General features: G+C 46.1%; 1 protein-coding gene across 3 annotated transcripts in view; it reads right to left on the bottom strand.

Annotated features, from left to right (window-relative positions):
* Positions 1-16,214, bottom strand: part of COQ8A (coenzyme Q8A) — a 118,694-nt gene that overhangs the window by 34,557 nt on the left and 67,923 nt on the right. For all 3 annotated transcript variants that reach the window (XM_082248858.1, XM_082248859.1, XM_082248860.1), the window contains exon 6: positions 7,998-8,120. In XM_082248858.1, coding sequence (XP_082104984.1) covers positions 7,998-8,120 — 123 coding nt within the window. The remainder of the gene's footprint in view (positions 1-7,997; positions 8,121-16,214) is intronic.

The raw sequence follows: 16,214 nt of genomic DNA on the forward strand, positions 1-16,214 counted from the left end.
TGGGTATGTGTTTCAGAGGAGGCAAGAATTAAAGTCAACCTGCTGTGCCCTGCACTGGCAAGACTTTAAAAGATATCCTAAAACCCTTGCTTGACTAAAAGTGTACATTTAATTCCCTTTGTCTCAACCAACACAAATATCAAAAAAAAGGGACATATCTCAATATACCCGCAATAAACTTTCCGGAGGAAGAAACGGCTTTGATAAAACCATAAGTGTAAGGTCACTGTGCTCCATCACACAGGAATCCGGTGCAGAGATACAAGAACACATAGCTGGCAGAACACACAGTGTCCCAGAGCACCACGAGTCCCAGAGAAAGGAGATTGGTAATAAGTATTCAGTCAGTGAGCGGAGTAGACCAGAAAAAGGCTGAACCACGGCAGAGCACAATGGCTGACGACCTGCCAAGATCTCAGGAAGAAAAGTTGATCCAGTTTATAAAGCGGTGAATAAAAATCATTATAGCGACATTCACAGGGCTTTAGAAAGATTAGGTGGTTACTAAACAGGCCCAAATCTGGTCATGGACATTAGACGAGTGTTGCATTTAGACTGGATCAGACAATCATTTATATCCAAGGCAGCAGCAGACAATCCCTTCAATTTCCAGAGACAGATTTGAACATTTTGACTGTATGCCTTCTGATAAGCTGGTCACATGACCTCTGCCAATGCAGACAGTTATGGTGCCAAGTTATTGCTAGTGTGGTTATTTGTAGTCTCCTTCCATTCTGGGCAGCGGTTGACATCACCTGGTAAAAGCACATGTACAACACACATAAGTAAACAATGTGCGGGCCGGGATCTTATTTTAGATGATGAAGCCATCAGAGAATAAAAATAGCCAAACTGGCATGGTGGTTTACTGAAAAGAGCTAGGAAGTGGCAAACTCTTTTCTTATTCGTAACACTGAGCTGTTTTTCTAGTATTTTTAAGAGACTCTTCTTTACAATGCACCTTCAGTAAATTTACATGTCTTCATAAAGCATTCCTGACATGTCCCCATAAACAGCAACAGTACTTTTTGTTAATGGGATTTGAAATCACTGTAAAGCAATTTATGAGCTCCAGGCTAGTGACTTTGCCTAGAAACAAGCTGAAGCATTCAGACTGATGCAAGCATTTCCTCTCCTTAGTGATCGGTCATAAAGGGGAGAGACTGCAGCAGGAGCTGTTCTGTGTCAGACATTTGAGAACAAAGCCCAGAACGGCACAGGTACCAGAATTCATAGGCCTTTCTCATTTTTGAGTGGTCATCTCAGACCAGGACACAGAGGCGACCCTAGATGAAGGGGCCCTGTACTTCTAGAGAGAAAAGCAAATTAAAGCATGGTCAGGGAGAGTACGGTGATCTCTATGAGAGATAACTGATATCTGAAAATGTTAAATTGTCACTAAACATACATCATAAAAAACTATCAATAAATGGTGTATTACAGGTTGTTCATACTCAGTCGCTATGAGATTCGTTTTCCTAATTCCGGAAAAAAAACCTGGTTGATCCTGCTGCTCTCCATCTCCCCCTTCTGTCCATGTCTCCAATTCAGCTAGGGATTTTGCAGCTGTGGTGGCAACTCTGAACATGCCCGGTTTTCAGTGAGTTTCTATACTGCGCATTTCTTCCCCATCACATCTGAGCAGCCCATGTGACTATAGAGTCATACGTGGGTGTATACACCGTGGTAAATGACAGCCCACTACCACCCCCTCCTCCATGCCCACTAACTAGTGGGGGACGGATATTCCATTTAGGATGGATGGTGGCTTCACCTCTCTCTTATTCTAAGACACAGGCTGGAGGGGTGTGACCGAGCCTGTGACTGGCAGAAATCCACCCACACCATGTTATTGCCAAAAAACACTAAATATTTGATTTTAAATATATATTTGTATAACAGATTAAAAACAGTTTGATATTATTTTTATTCTGTATTCAAAGGTGTTTTTTGTTTTTCTTTTTTGAACATTTGACCAACAGCAGAGGTCTAGGAGCTCCTCCAGCTTATGTTTCCCTGCAGAAAGGCTGGGAAAGATCTAGGTCATGTGACACCTGCATATCGATTAGGAAAATGTACTTTAATTTTATTTTAATTTTTAAAAAAAACCATCACAGTGCCATCATCCACATACAGAAAGAGAAGGGACAATGTAAATTAAGTTTGTTTGTTTGTTTAGTATCACACCTTGCACACATGGGCCGAACATTGTTGAACTTTAGGCGTGTGTATAGCTGTCTGTTCTACAGAAACCAGTCTCAAAGCCGGCATGCTTGAAAACCGGCATTTGACAAGTGCTGGCAGCCAATGGCTGCGAGAGTGGATCAGTTCTATACAATAGCACAGCGAGGGAGGTCGCCACACTAACATTGCTTGTCGTCACACCAACATCGCTTGTGTTAGTACACCAATCTTTTTTTCTTTTTTCTGCTCAGCCCGCTGGATTGAAGAAAGAAAAAAGAAAAAAAAAAAAAAACCACCACAATACTTTTATTGTGTTACACGGACAATACTTCACTTGCATTTAAAATGAACACATTTTAGGTCCAGTTTACGATTAGGTTACATTTTTTTTCCTGGGGGGTGGGAATTAAATAAAACTTAAAATCACTGTGTAGTCAATCTTTTCCATTTCATTCCAATTCTGAATGTGTATTAGCCATGGCTGTAAAACTTTAACATGAAAGTCTCATCTTCTGCCAAACTCCACTGGTGACCTTTACCAATCTGCTTATTGCCTTTGATAAATTTAGGCACAAAAGTCCGGCACAAATATTTCAAAGAACAATCAAGGTCTAAACTTTCAAAAGATCCTCCCTGTAATGCCCGCATTTCTAGTATCTACGGTAAAATGTCCGGGGAAACTACACTTTAAGGGTTAGACTTGTTACTGGATCATCCCTCTGCAAATGCTAAAAGGTTTTAAATGGGAATGCTTAATGTGAGGTTCCAGTTGTGTTCTACAGATGTGATCAGAATACTGAATCCCCAGCACATCTCTGGACTCAACACTCTTATAAGTAACTAAATGAACACTTAAAGGGTTTCTAAACCCACAACAGTAAAATCTGTCTATAGATGCAGAATTAGTATGCTTGTTATACTCACTGTGTAACTTAAGTGATTAATCCTCTACATTGTGTAAAAAGGCTGTGTGATCCTGTATGAACAGATCCCCCCCCCCCCCCCCCTGCACGTTCACACTGGACAAGTCCAGATAAGACACAGTAAGTGTAGTTCAGCTGCACATGCTCAGTTTGGTCTCTATTGATGGAGAGAAAGCTTCCTGGTTTTAGCTGAGCTATTCAGGTCACATGGTATTAAACGTGACACATGTGAGCGTGTATACCGATCCTAAATGAAAGCCCAGTCCCTCCCCCTCCAAGCCCAGTAACAAAATAAGAACAGTTGGTGGGATGTCACATCTTGATTGATGGATGTTCAGGCTGTAGTGGATTTCATGAGGCAGTGAAATCTTCTCCTACATGAACAGGTGGACCCTGCAGGGTATAACGTGACCTTGGTATACAGATCAGCCAACAAGGTATATAGCTGCAGTATTTTAATGTAAAAAGATTATTTATAAGTTGTGGGCAGTGCAGGGGGGCTGATGAACATTTTTTATATTACTGGGTTTAGTAACACTTTAAGGACCAGGCCTATTTCTGACATGTTGTTTACAAATTCAAATCAGTATTTTTTGCAAGAAAATTACTTCGAACCCCCAAACGTTATGCATATATTTTTTTAGCAGAGACCCTAGAGAATAAAATGGAGAGCGTTGCAATACTTTAGGTCACAGTGTATTTGCGCAGCGGTCTTACAAACGCAACCCGGGTCGAAAGGGCAGTTTGTGAGAAAAAGGAAGGACAACGTTTACAACGAGGCTCTTTGCTCCTGGCAACCTGTGGAAGCAGAGTACTCTTACCTCCGGTAAGACCTTTAAAGATCTCTTCCATAGAAGCACCGAACCAATGGTCTCCTGCAAACGTTAGATCAGTCACCAGCTTTTTAGAAGCCTGGTCAGCCGATCAGTTCAACCAAATCATGCGGGGGAGGGTCACCGCAGTCACAGACACTTTGCCAGCCAATGGGGCCGCATCCAAGGATGCATCTCAGATGTACTGTGGCCCCTGTATCAACTGATCCGCCAGTTTAGGAGGATGTTGATCCTTACAGATCCTGGCGTAAGAGCTTTGCCCATTTTGTTAAGGTCTGGGAAACCAAGGAGATAGCAAACACCAGCCTCAAAATAGAACCCGCCACGGTGAAAAGGTATCGGACCAGAGCCTCAGCTCTCTTGTCCACAGGGTCCTTAAAATACAGGGAATCTTCCACCGAAGGAGGGTGGCCTTATTTAGTCTGGAAACCTGAGAGTCTACCACCATCAGCTTCTTCTAAAGAGACTCCTCAAAGGAATATCTCCTAGTGAAACGCTTCAGTATTCCAAACATGCGTGTCGGGGATCCCCACTGACTAGCAACAAGCTCGTCGAAATAAGCAGAAAAGGGGAACACCTTAGTCAGCTTGGCTGGCCTACGGGTGGCATATTGCACTGGCGGAACCGACAAAGCATCAGTTGTGTCCTCCAATTCTAAAGTCTCCCGCACTGATACAATCAGTGCCTCCACAAGCGGATTTTCATGCGCGGCCGTAGTGGAAGAGGAACCATCCTCACTGTCCGAGCACTCAAGGTGCACGGACGCAGACCCAGAGGGTTGATTCACGTCCGCAGCAGCCAAATCCACCTCAGACTGAGAGGAGGCAGAGGATACAGGTAAAGGCAGTGGGCACATCTTGCTAGGCCGCTTTTGAAAAGCCATATCAACCTTTAATACAAGTGACTGTAGAACCGCCGTTATAGCTGCCAGCTTTTTTTTTTTTTTTTTTTTTAACAAACCACACCCCCCCCCCCCCCCCCCACACACACACACACACACACACACACACACACAGCAAGACCCAGCGCACCAGCGCCGCTGATCTAGCAGAAAAAAGGAGCTGTATACCCGCAGGGACTCAACCACCACCTATTCAGAGCTTGATACAGAGTGCCAAGCTGCTTGCCATGCTGCGATCAGAAAAAGGAAGAAGAAGCTCAGTCACAGCCACTAGATGCCCACCGCCGCATCACCGCTTGACAGGCTACAATAAAACGGCTGCCGCACTGACTTCAATGGGAAACTCCAAAAACATGGCCGTCGAGGCGGTCTACAGCCACCAACAACAAAATTGCGGTGCAGCGTGGCACCCAGGACCCATACAGGTATTTGTAGTCCATGGGGAGGGGTCCACGCAGGGACCCCTCCCCGCGTGCGCGCAGCCATTCACCACAGGAGCATCAAAGACGAGTGTGTGAATGGACACACAGAGCAGTGACTTGGAATCGAGCTTGCTCAGGTCCCCCCATAGCAAGTGGCTTACTATGGGGGGACTCAGCAGGAGGGAGGGGCCAGGAGCACCAGTGGTGGACCCAAGAAGAGGAGGATCAGGGCTGCTCTGTGCAACGCCACTGCGCACAGCAGGGGAGTATGACATGTTTGTTATTAAAAATAAATACCTGCCTTTAAAATCACTTTCAGAATAACAGTGAAGATGGACTTAATGGAGGATGCACAGTTTATTTTAATCAGCCTAATGTCTGGCACAGATCCCACAAGCAAACCCGCTCAATGTAACTGTGCACCGTCAATTAAGTCCACAGACATGATCTCTCACTCTTAAAGTGGTTGTAAAGCCACTGTGAGATATTTCTACAATCTCCTGGGTTACATTAAATTATGTGCCCAGTTTATGGGTTACAAAAAAAAAAAAAAAATAGCTGCTGTATACCTTATTCCATAGCGCCGCACATGACTGCCCACTGCAGGTCTGATAACTACAGCGGGAGGGGCCAAGAATCCCCCACTGAAGTTAGCTAGGAGGAGAAGCAGAGAGCGGCGGGCAGTCACGTGTATACGGTATACAGCGGCTTATTCTTTAAAAAAATACATACACCAGGGAACATCATTTAATGTAACAGAGGAGCTTGCAGCAAGAATCAGTTAGACAGCAGCAGGAGGGGAGGGGAGTGAATTAAGGCGGACAGGCAGAGAAGAGGAACAAGAAGAGCTGCGGATGACGGAGGTACGCAAACTGACCACGGTTTCAGGGCTCAGCTGCCATGATAAAAATGGTCGGTTTACAGGAGGGAAGGGCAGAACCAGGCAGAATCTGCCAGGTATTTTAGATAGAAAGGGCCAAAATTACACAACACAAGCACTGTGCTGTTATTCATGCTTTAAAGGAACAGGATCAAATTTATTTTTTTTTTCCCTTAGGGTTGCAGGGTTTTCCTGATGAAAGGGGCAATTTTGTACTGTTGAAATGTCTTGACTTCCATACGTGAACTTTCACCGGACCTTACACTGGAATAAAAAATTGTATCTGGAATATTAACTTTAGGTGTGGCACTTCAATCCCAAATCTACTGTTTGGCAGGACACAAGACTTGATTTTCTTCTGCTGCAGGTAGGCAACACTTACAGGTCTTGCCCCTCTGCCAGCCTTTGACTGAACAGTGAAAGGAGAAGCATCAGACTGAGGATCTCATCCCTACTTCTACCAACATGGGCATTGTTCGCACGAGCACTGCAGCACCACTGATTGGCTCCAGGTGATCTTCCCTCTTCAAGGCTGAGCTCTGCTGTCCAGTGATGGCTAGAGGCGGATACCTAGTCACATTCAAGTAAATGACACCGCTTGCATTTCAGTACATTTAGTGAGGTAATATTGGATAATTGCATTAAATTTGTATCTTTTATATAATGGAGTTTGGCTTTAAAATTAACCTGTTAAGATAGAAATATCAGATTTGCTAAAAAAAAAAAACAAAAAAAAAAAAAAACAAAAAAAAAAAAAAAAAAAAAGGATGGCTTTGTATTGACCTGTAAGGAAACATTAAAGTTGAATTCAGGTTCTTGACTCAAAGCCAATTAGCAGAAAGGCGTTTTGAGTAATTGGAAGTAATTTCCGCTGGGGGTTTTAAAGTCTGTGTTGTGTCTCCTAAGAAGCGTTGCACAGACTGCAGGGACACAGCGGGGTACCGCGCACACCCAACAGTAAGAACAGAACATTCCACCTGGACTATAAACCACACTGGTATGCCTGGAACAGGTTCTCTGCTCTCTAATCAAATTATGCTGATGGGTATTTTTCCACTTATTACTTGACAGCCCTCCAGATATCGCCTGCTCGACCAAGGGATAACTTTGAATGTAAACCGAGGTAAAAGGTAAGATGTTCCTTATGAAGTACAGTTACAGTAAATAGACAAGTAGGCTGTCCATCCACTGTGACAGATCTAAGAAGTGCGAAGAAGAAGGGAGAAGAAGAAGGGAGAAGAAGGTGGTCATCTACAGAAATCTAGCTTAACATTAAGGCTACATTCACACCTGAGCGTAGCGTTTTTGTGCGTTTTTTACCGCGATTTACAGGCGTTTTTTGTGCAGGCGTTTTTTGATTAGATACCAATGGAAAACGCCTGTAATCTGCCCAAAAAGAAGCTCATGTACTTTTTGAGCGTTTTGCTTACAGCGTCAAAACGCTCAGATGTGAACAGGGGCCACTGAAATGAATAGGATTTGTCTTGTTGGGCGTTTTGAGAGCTGATCCTAGAGCAGAAAAACTCCCCAAAAACTCCCCAAAACGCCTAGATGTGAACGGAGCCTCAGGAACTATTTACAGCAAAGACTTTCCATCCTGTAAACAATGACATTTCCAGGGGGTGAAATATCCTGTGTAGAAACAAAGAACCAAATACAAGTATAGGGGGGGGAAGAGAACTCTGGGCAATCCCACCTACAAACAAGACAATTCAACTTACAAATAGGACAATCCCACCTACAAAGAAGGTGTAAGAAATATCTGAACATGTTTTCGGTGTAGAAAATATTACAATATATAAAACTTTAGTGTAAATGTTCCTTCCAGTAGGAAGTCTTGTGCAGGCAGCTCACCTTGAATACTGAGCATCTGACCCAGCTTCAGGGCAGCTCCACGGACCTTACACAGGGTCCTGACAATTCTCTCCGCATTGGCTTCAGATAAGAAAGGGCTGGAGTCCATTACAGCCTTTTTACCTGAAAGGAACAAGAGAACAAATGTGAACATGACCCTTGCGGCAAGATTTCACAGCACAATTAAAGTAAAAAGAAAAAAAAAAAAAAAAATTTGGAAAGAACAAACAAATTTGGCTTGATAAATTCAGGCACCCCTTTGTGTTTGATGCAAGTTAACTTTAATATCAAAAAAGGTGTGACCAATTCAATTTGCCAGTAAAGAATCAGTAACACTAGCAGCGCTAACTTGCCAATATATAAGCATAAATACTATAAAAAAAAAAAAAAAATTATAAAATAAATTTGTGCCAAAGAAGTGAACACGGATTTGGTATATCATGCACTAATGTATATAATAGACGGACAGTCCAATATCAACCACCAGATGGACATGCATAATCCAAAAAAGGAAAAAAATGGATTTTTGTAAAATCTTACCGTAAAATCCTTTTCTCTTAGCTCATTGACAGACGTAGTCCTCGGTGATACAGCACCTTCGGGTTATGTTGCCTCCACAGGAGCAGGACTAGACAGGAAATTAAAAAGCTCTGGCCACACCCTAGGGGCAGTCCCAGAGGGTATATCCTCTCTCTCTCTGCCTCAGCAAATCAGTTATGTGAAAAAGCAGTCTTTAGAGATTTTAACCCAACCCAACTCAAAAAACAGAGGGGCGGGGACTACGTCTGTCAATGAGCTAAGAGAAAAGGATTTTACGGTAAGATTTTACAAAAATCCATTTTTCTCTAGCGCTCATTGACAGACGTAGTCCTCGGTGATACAGCACCTTCGGGACGTCCCAGAGCAGTATCACAAATGAGGGGTGGGAAAATGAAAATCAAATCCCAATCTAGAAGGCCCAACCGGTGCCAACTAGAAGTTTACAATGCTCATCCTTAAATGATGAGACTCAACAAAAAAGAGAAAAAAAATATTTTTTTTTTTTCTTCAAACAGAAAAAAACCCTCGAGGTAGACCACCGGTCTCCTCAAATTGCGGCCTGCAAAACCTTGCGGCCAAATGAGGCATCCGCCGATGCTGTTACATCAATTTTATAGAATTTTGTAAAGGTATGTACCGACGACCAGGTGGCCGCCTTACATACCTGGACCACTGACGCCTGATGGCGAAAGGCCCAGGAAGTACTGAGCGCTCGAGTGGAGTGCGCCCTAACAGGGAACGGAGGACTCTGACCCTTAATAGAATAAGCCTGTACCACCGTTTGTCTAATCCATTTGGCAATGGTCGCGGCAGATGCAGGCAAACCCTTTCTGGGGCCATCCGTGATCACAAAAAGTGAATCCGTCTTACGGAATGATTCCGTAGCTTTCAGGTATACCCTGATTGCCCGAACCACATCTAAGGAATGCAACGCATGTTTCCGATGATGCTTGGGCTGAGGACACAAGGAAGGTAGTACAATATCTTCATTCAGATGAAAATCTGAAACCACCTTAGGAAGAAAAGATGGCTTAGGATGAAGTACTACCTTATCCCTATGAATCACTAGGTATGGGGACTGGCATGATAATGCAGCCAGTTCTGACACCCTGCGAGCAGAAGTGATAGCCACCAAGAAGGCCACCTTCTGAGATAAAGTAAGCAAGGGAATCTCCCTGATGTTTTCAAAGGGAGGTTTCTGTAGAACCGACAAAACCAAATTAAGATCCCAGGGCGGTAAGGGCGCGCGGACTGGTGGAGCCAGGTGCCGCACCCCCTGGATGAAATTCCGCACCAAGGACTTGGTAGCTAAAGGCTTCTGAAAGAAGATTGCTAATGCTGAAACTTGACCCTTGATGGTGCTCAAGGCTAGCTTCTGCTCAACCCCTTGTTGCAAAAAGGCCAATATTCGAGTCACCGAATAGGTACGTGGAGGAAATCCTAAAGATTCGCACCACGCAATATAAGTCTTCCATGTGTGATAATAGACCTTGCTGGAAGTCGCTTTCCTTGCTTTAATAAGGGTAGGAATGACTGAAGTAGACAAACCTCTGTCCTTCAGTACTTGGGTCTCAATGGCCAGGCCATTAAAACCAGCGACTGTAAAGCACAATGGTAAATTGGTCCTTGAGACCACAGACACTCCCTGAGACGAAGTTCCCACGGAACGTCTGCGACTAGCATGTCCAAGTCGGCCAGGCCGGCTTGACGAGGCCAGCCTAGAATTTCTAGGACCACTGGCGCTGATTGGATCTGAACCAGGCGTCCCTAGAGGTATCTGGCCCCGACCATCCGAGAAAGTCTGGTCGTTTTCTGTTCCCACACATTTATCAGATACCTGATTGTTATCAGGAAGGGTGATCTTTTCTGGTTGAACCTCAGGGACCGAAGTCACCCGACTAGAGGCTTCTTGGCCTATCTGGTCAACCAGATCCGATTCCTGTGAGGTATAGGGACTAATCTTAGGAAAAGGTAAAGGAAAAGATCTATTCAGGGAACGGTAACTACCGCTTCCTGTAGTACTTAAATGTTGGAAGGGAAGAATCGCACCGGTAGTAGTGGTTGATGCTCGATCTAATGTCCTGAATACCGGTGAAAACGTCCCCCCACCCTGAAACTGGGTGGGGGCGCACCTTCAGGCTGTGTACTCCTTTGCTTCGGGTTTGGCTGGGTTGGTCCTCTGTTTGTCCGACCAGCCCTTCTTGAACCCTCCTGGAGGAGTCTTGCCTTTCCCGCTAGTTCCAGCCGGGCGCCCTTTATGGGCGGTAAAGAAAGGTCCTCGCTTGTTGCGAGGTCCCTTAGCTTTAGCAGCCTGTGGCAAAAAAGTGCTCTTGCCCCCAGTGGCATCCTTAATGATTTCATCTAGGTTGGCCCCAAATAGACAATTCCCCTGAAAGGGGAGATTTGTCAAGGTCTTTTTGGAACCTAGGTCAGCTGACCAGCATTTTAACCACAGCACACGTCTGAGGATGACCGCTGACATAGATGCATGCCCTAATAGGGGAGTAGTGTCCAAGGCTGCGTCACAGATAAACTGTAGCCCTTGTATAATCTGTTCCATCAAATCAGATGTCTCCTGGGGAATATCTTTTCCCCTAAGGTCTTGGCGTACCATTCTCGCCCATTCCGTAAGTGTCTGGGAAACTAGACCAATAACAATTACTGGTCTAAATGCTGACCCTATCAGAGAGAAGATGGTGCGGGACTCTGCTTCCATCTTTCGATCCACCGGATCCTTAAAAGACGAAGTGTCCTCCACTGGGATAACCGTGGCTTTATTCAGCCTGGAAATAGGTGGATCCACCACTGGTGGTACCGTCCATTTCTTAATGATGGATTCCTCAAACGGATAGCGTCTAGCAATACGCTTGGAAATAGTAAAAGGTACGTTTAGAATGCTCCCATTCTCCTTTAATCTTATTACCGAAACACTTGGGTACAGGAAAAACCTTCACCGTTTTTATGGGCTTATTAGTACCAAAAGGAATCTGTTTCAGTTGCCTCTGCCGGTAAAACCTCAAGTTTTAAGGTTTCCTGCACTGCCACAACTAGTGCGTCCACCAATGCTTCTTCCTGAATTATAGCGGGAGAAGAAACGTCCTCCTCACTGTCTGAGGGAGCTTTACCTGAGATAACAGCCCTTGCAGAGGGACCTGCAACTGCAGTGACCATCTCTGAATCTGAGTCAGAGGTGTCAGATAGTATAGGGGTAGGCGGGGGTCGCTTCCTTGACCCCCGTCCCTGACAGGCCGCCTCCACCCGAGCCACCATAGACTCCAAAATTGCTGTAAATGACTCTACACTCTGTGCACCGGCGGGTCCCGTGGCCCCCTCGAGGGAAACAGGTGGGGGAATATGTGTGGCAGGGTCCATGATAATTCCAGTCACTTCCTGGATAATATAATTCAAAAATAAAAAACTTTTTTTTTTTTTTTTCAGACCCCCAGCGCCACAAAAAGCCCCTTAGTGTTACCTGCTAGGGATCCCTATCGATCGAGAGAGAGAGATAGACCCCCAGGCTCACCACTTGATGCTCAGAGTCTAACTGCAACAGGTTACAGCGCTGTCTTGACAAACAGGAAGTCTTTTGGCTGGCTGCCCAGGAAGAAAGGAGGCGGCTCCGCCCCTCTGCACGCCTTCCGGCGCCTCCCCTAGCTCCACGAGGTGTTTGGATCACCTCAAACATGGCCGCCCCCATGCTGGAGACACGAGGCTACGCCAAAATGGCGGCTCGTGCGATCCAGCAAAAAAAAATGGCGGCGGCCTGTACTGAATAGCGGTGTGCTGCAGGGCACACAACACTCTCTCTGCATGGGGATTTGGCGTGGTTGGCGGTACCGGCCCTGGCGGACCGCATGGCCGTTCGGGAGGCCTGCTTATAGCTGGAGATCTGATTTAGGAAGGCAGTCTACATGTCCGTGGCTTCTGACTGGTAGGTACCTTATTCTTATCACAGTAAGATTCCCAGAATGCCACTGATTACAATCTTTTAAACATGTATACAATTAGATTGTTAGCTCCCAAACCAAGCCTCCTGGCTTTTTGCACATAAAATCACACTCTAAGTAGGAGGATCTGTGTCATGTTATAGGATAGAGAGGGACTCTATCTTACCATACAGAGAGGGGCCCGCGTTCACCACAAGACCCGTCAGGGGAAAAGGGGGAACATACTACTCACAATACCGGAACCAGGCGGGCACCAACTCCTGACAGTACCCCTCTCCACCGGGGCGACTGATATGGACGCCGTGACTCATGGTCTTTGGCGTTTCAGCGAGACGTTTAACTCGCGGGGTCAGTCCCTTAATAGGACTTTGTCGCGGCCGACCCAGCGCGGAGCTATGGCCTGCACGCGCTCGTAGGCTGAACTGGGGTGACCACCGGATCTCAACATCCAGCCCGTCGCCCAGTTCAGCTTTCTTGCTTGAAGATCTCACAGGAACACTGGAGAAAAAAAGCTGTCTAAAAAATCTTTTAGGAAAAAAATCTTGCCAGGACCGAAGATCCCAGCAAGGTATCTAGGTCCTTACTCCTAACTAGACAGAAAATAACTGATTTGCTGAGGCAGAGAGAGAGAGAGGATATACCCTCTGGGACTGCCCCTAGGGTGTGGCCAGAGCTTTTTAATTTCCTGTCTAGTCCTGCTCCTGTGGAGGCAACATAACCCGAAGGTGCTGTATCACCGAGGACTACGTCTGTCAATGAGCGCTAGAGAAAAAGTCTTTAAAGTGGAGTTCCACCCTAATTTTATACTTACCTCCCATCTTCTCGCTCCGGGTCACCTGAAAAAGAAATTGATAAATCGCATTTTTTTTTTTTTTTTTTTACTTACCTCGTAGCGAAGAAAATATACTTACCTTACTTCCTTCTTCCTCGGCCCGTCGTCACTTCCTGGCTCTGCAATGATTCCTGGGAGCTGAACGTCATCGCTCCCAGGAATCATTGCGCCTGCACTGGCCCCGACGTCAGTTCCGGGGCGCGCGCATCATCCCCTTCTAAACAGCTTCTGGGCATGCCCAGAAGCTGTAGAGGGATGACGCGCGCGACCCGAAGTGACGGCGGGGCCGGTGCAGGGCATCGTGGGACCGAAGAAGGCGGAAGAGGACGCCGAAGAGGATCTCGCTGGCTTCAAGCTGCCCACATCTGAGATGGCAGCGCTGGACAAGACGTTTTCAAGGTAAGTATTTGTCCTAACAGGTAAGTGCAACCCGGGACAGATCAGAGGCTAGCCATTGTGGAATGCACTAGCCCTGACTGTCCCGGGGGTATTTAAAAAAAAAAAAAAAAAAAAAAATTCCAGGGTGGAACTCCGCTTTAAAATCCACAGTGGAGGTGCGCATGCGTGGGAGCTCCGAGATGTCGGCTTAGTTCCGGAGCTCCGCACCTCTCCGGTCTGCATCGGGCCCCTGCTCCGGATTCAACAGCAGTCGCGCCCCGCCTCTCACACCACCAGAGAGGTCTCCCGGCAGCTTCAGTTATCACCACAGCGGGATACGGCCAAGATGGCGACCGCCCCTTCCTTCACCCCAGGCTCACGAGGCAACCAGGAGGTAGGAGACATAGCAGCTGCCTTCACCACTATTCCACCGGCCACACCAGAGCCCTGGCCTTCCCCAGCAACCCCCACAGGCACAATTTGCCTCTCCAACATCCAAAGTCACTGCTGAGCAGAGCCATGGAGCAGACCCCTGGGCTGCCTGATAGACATCAACCTGAGGCCCTGGCTCTGCAGAATCAACTAGGCCTACATTCTCAGGGACATTTCCTTGACATCTCTCTCCTCATGAATCAGTTTTCTGAGATGCTGGATACAGGTCTGGCGCATACTGCCTCTCAGATCACCAGTTCTATTAAAGCTGATCTGCAAAATATAGGTACCAGGATTGAGGCCATAGAGAATACTATAGACCAAACTGTGACGAGAACCAATCAGAATACCGCTTGTATTCAGACTCTTCAGGAACAATTGGACCCTGCATTATCCAAATTGGATGATTTGGAGAACAGGAGTCGCTGTCTAAATTTCAGAATTAGGGGGATCCCTGAGTCTATTAAGGATATCCCTGATACAGTTAAATTGTTCATGAAGGACGTTCTCCCAGACATTCCGGACCACCATCAGGAGTTCGATAGAGCCCTTCAATTACCCCGTAAGGACGGCCTTCCCAGAGATGTGATCATTAAAAACGCACTTCTATGGGGTTAAGGAGGAGCTCATGCGGAAGAGCAGGGACAAGAATGACCTCTCCATTCAAGGTCACAAGATCCAAATTTTTGCAGATCTATCTCCTATGACCATTCAGTGACGCAGAGCCCTGAAACTGCTTTTATCAATTCTCTCCACTAAATCCCTAAAATATTGGTGGTCCTTTCCCTTCAGACTGAAATTTCTTTTCCAGAACAAACCATGGTTTTTCGTCCTTTTCAAGATGGTGATCGCCTGCTTGTTCAATTAGGAATCATTTCCAGGGATGCTTCCCCCACTTCCGTTAACCCGAGACGGGAATCCTCCAAGCGACCCCCACCCATCATCCCATTATCTTCGGTCTGGAACAAGCAACAGCCAAAACGCCACCGTGATGTCAAGCCTCCCTGATGTTTCAAGTCGATCCAGAGTGTCACTACAATCATTCTTCATGGATTCACCTCCCTCATCTGGAACGGGTTTAACCTTTAACCCCCCCCGTTTTTCTTTTTTGCTTCCTTGATGATCTTTTTTGTCAGACAATTGTTTGAACCTTTGTATTGATTCTGGTTTGCCTCTTTATAGTAATTTATCATAAAGTTTGGGGCACCGGTTTATGTTTTTTCTAATGACTGGTCACATATTTTCGAGCGGAGTTCACACATTTTCTCTTAGCATTGCCTGCTTATGCAACGCAGTAGCAGAAGCCTCCCCACTTACCTCGCCTTCCCACTCCCTGACCCTTTCCCCCTTCCTCCTCCCTCCCTTTACCCCCCTCCTCGTCTGCTCTGCCTTACTGTGGAGCGCACAAGATATTCGTTTTCCCCTTTTATGTCCGGACAGGGGCCCATGCCCGGAGAGGTTTTAATGCGCCCATTCTAGTGGTGATTGGAAGATCTTTTTTTTTCCACGTCCCTACAGGACTGCACACTATCTGGCATAGGGTGCTACTTCAATCCTAGTTAGGGGGCATGGGACTTATCCCCTGCCGCCCTAGCACCATGCCAGGCTATGCCCTGTTATGTCTCTTGCTTTTCTCTCCCATCCTTGCTCTCCCTTTTCCTTCCTTTCTAACTCTCTTTTTCAGCATCCCATGGTCCGATCCCAGCATTGAGTTGAGCCCTCTGTTTTTTTCGCATCTGTCTGGACTCCGATCAGAGCCCCTCATACCCTGTTTTAACTGTGTACACCGCAGCGCGCAACTCTCGCTTCCACGGTGAAGGCAAACGTGAGTACTGATTTCTCTCTACAGGTGGCATCACACAATGTCCAAGGTCTCAATTCTCCTGTGAAGAGGCGAAAAGCTTTCCAACATTATCACTCCCAGGGACTTGAGGTCCTCCTACTTCAAGAGACCCACTTCCCGGAGTCATACAGGCCTAAATACGTCCACCATAAATATCCAGTCTTTTTCCTGGCTAATGCACCCTCTAAACAGAAGGGAGTAGCTATTTTTCAAAAACAGTAGCCTTCTCTCACACTCATACAATT

This window comes from Pelophylax lessonae, assembly GCF_965119305.1.
Source record: "Pelophylax lessonae genome assembly, chromosome: 3".
Lineage (NCBI taxonomy): Eukaryota > Metazoa > Chordata > Amphibia > Anura > Ranidae > Pelophylax > Pelophylax lessonae.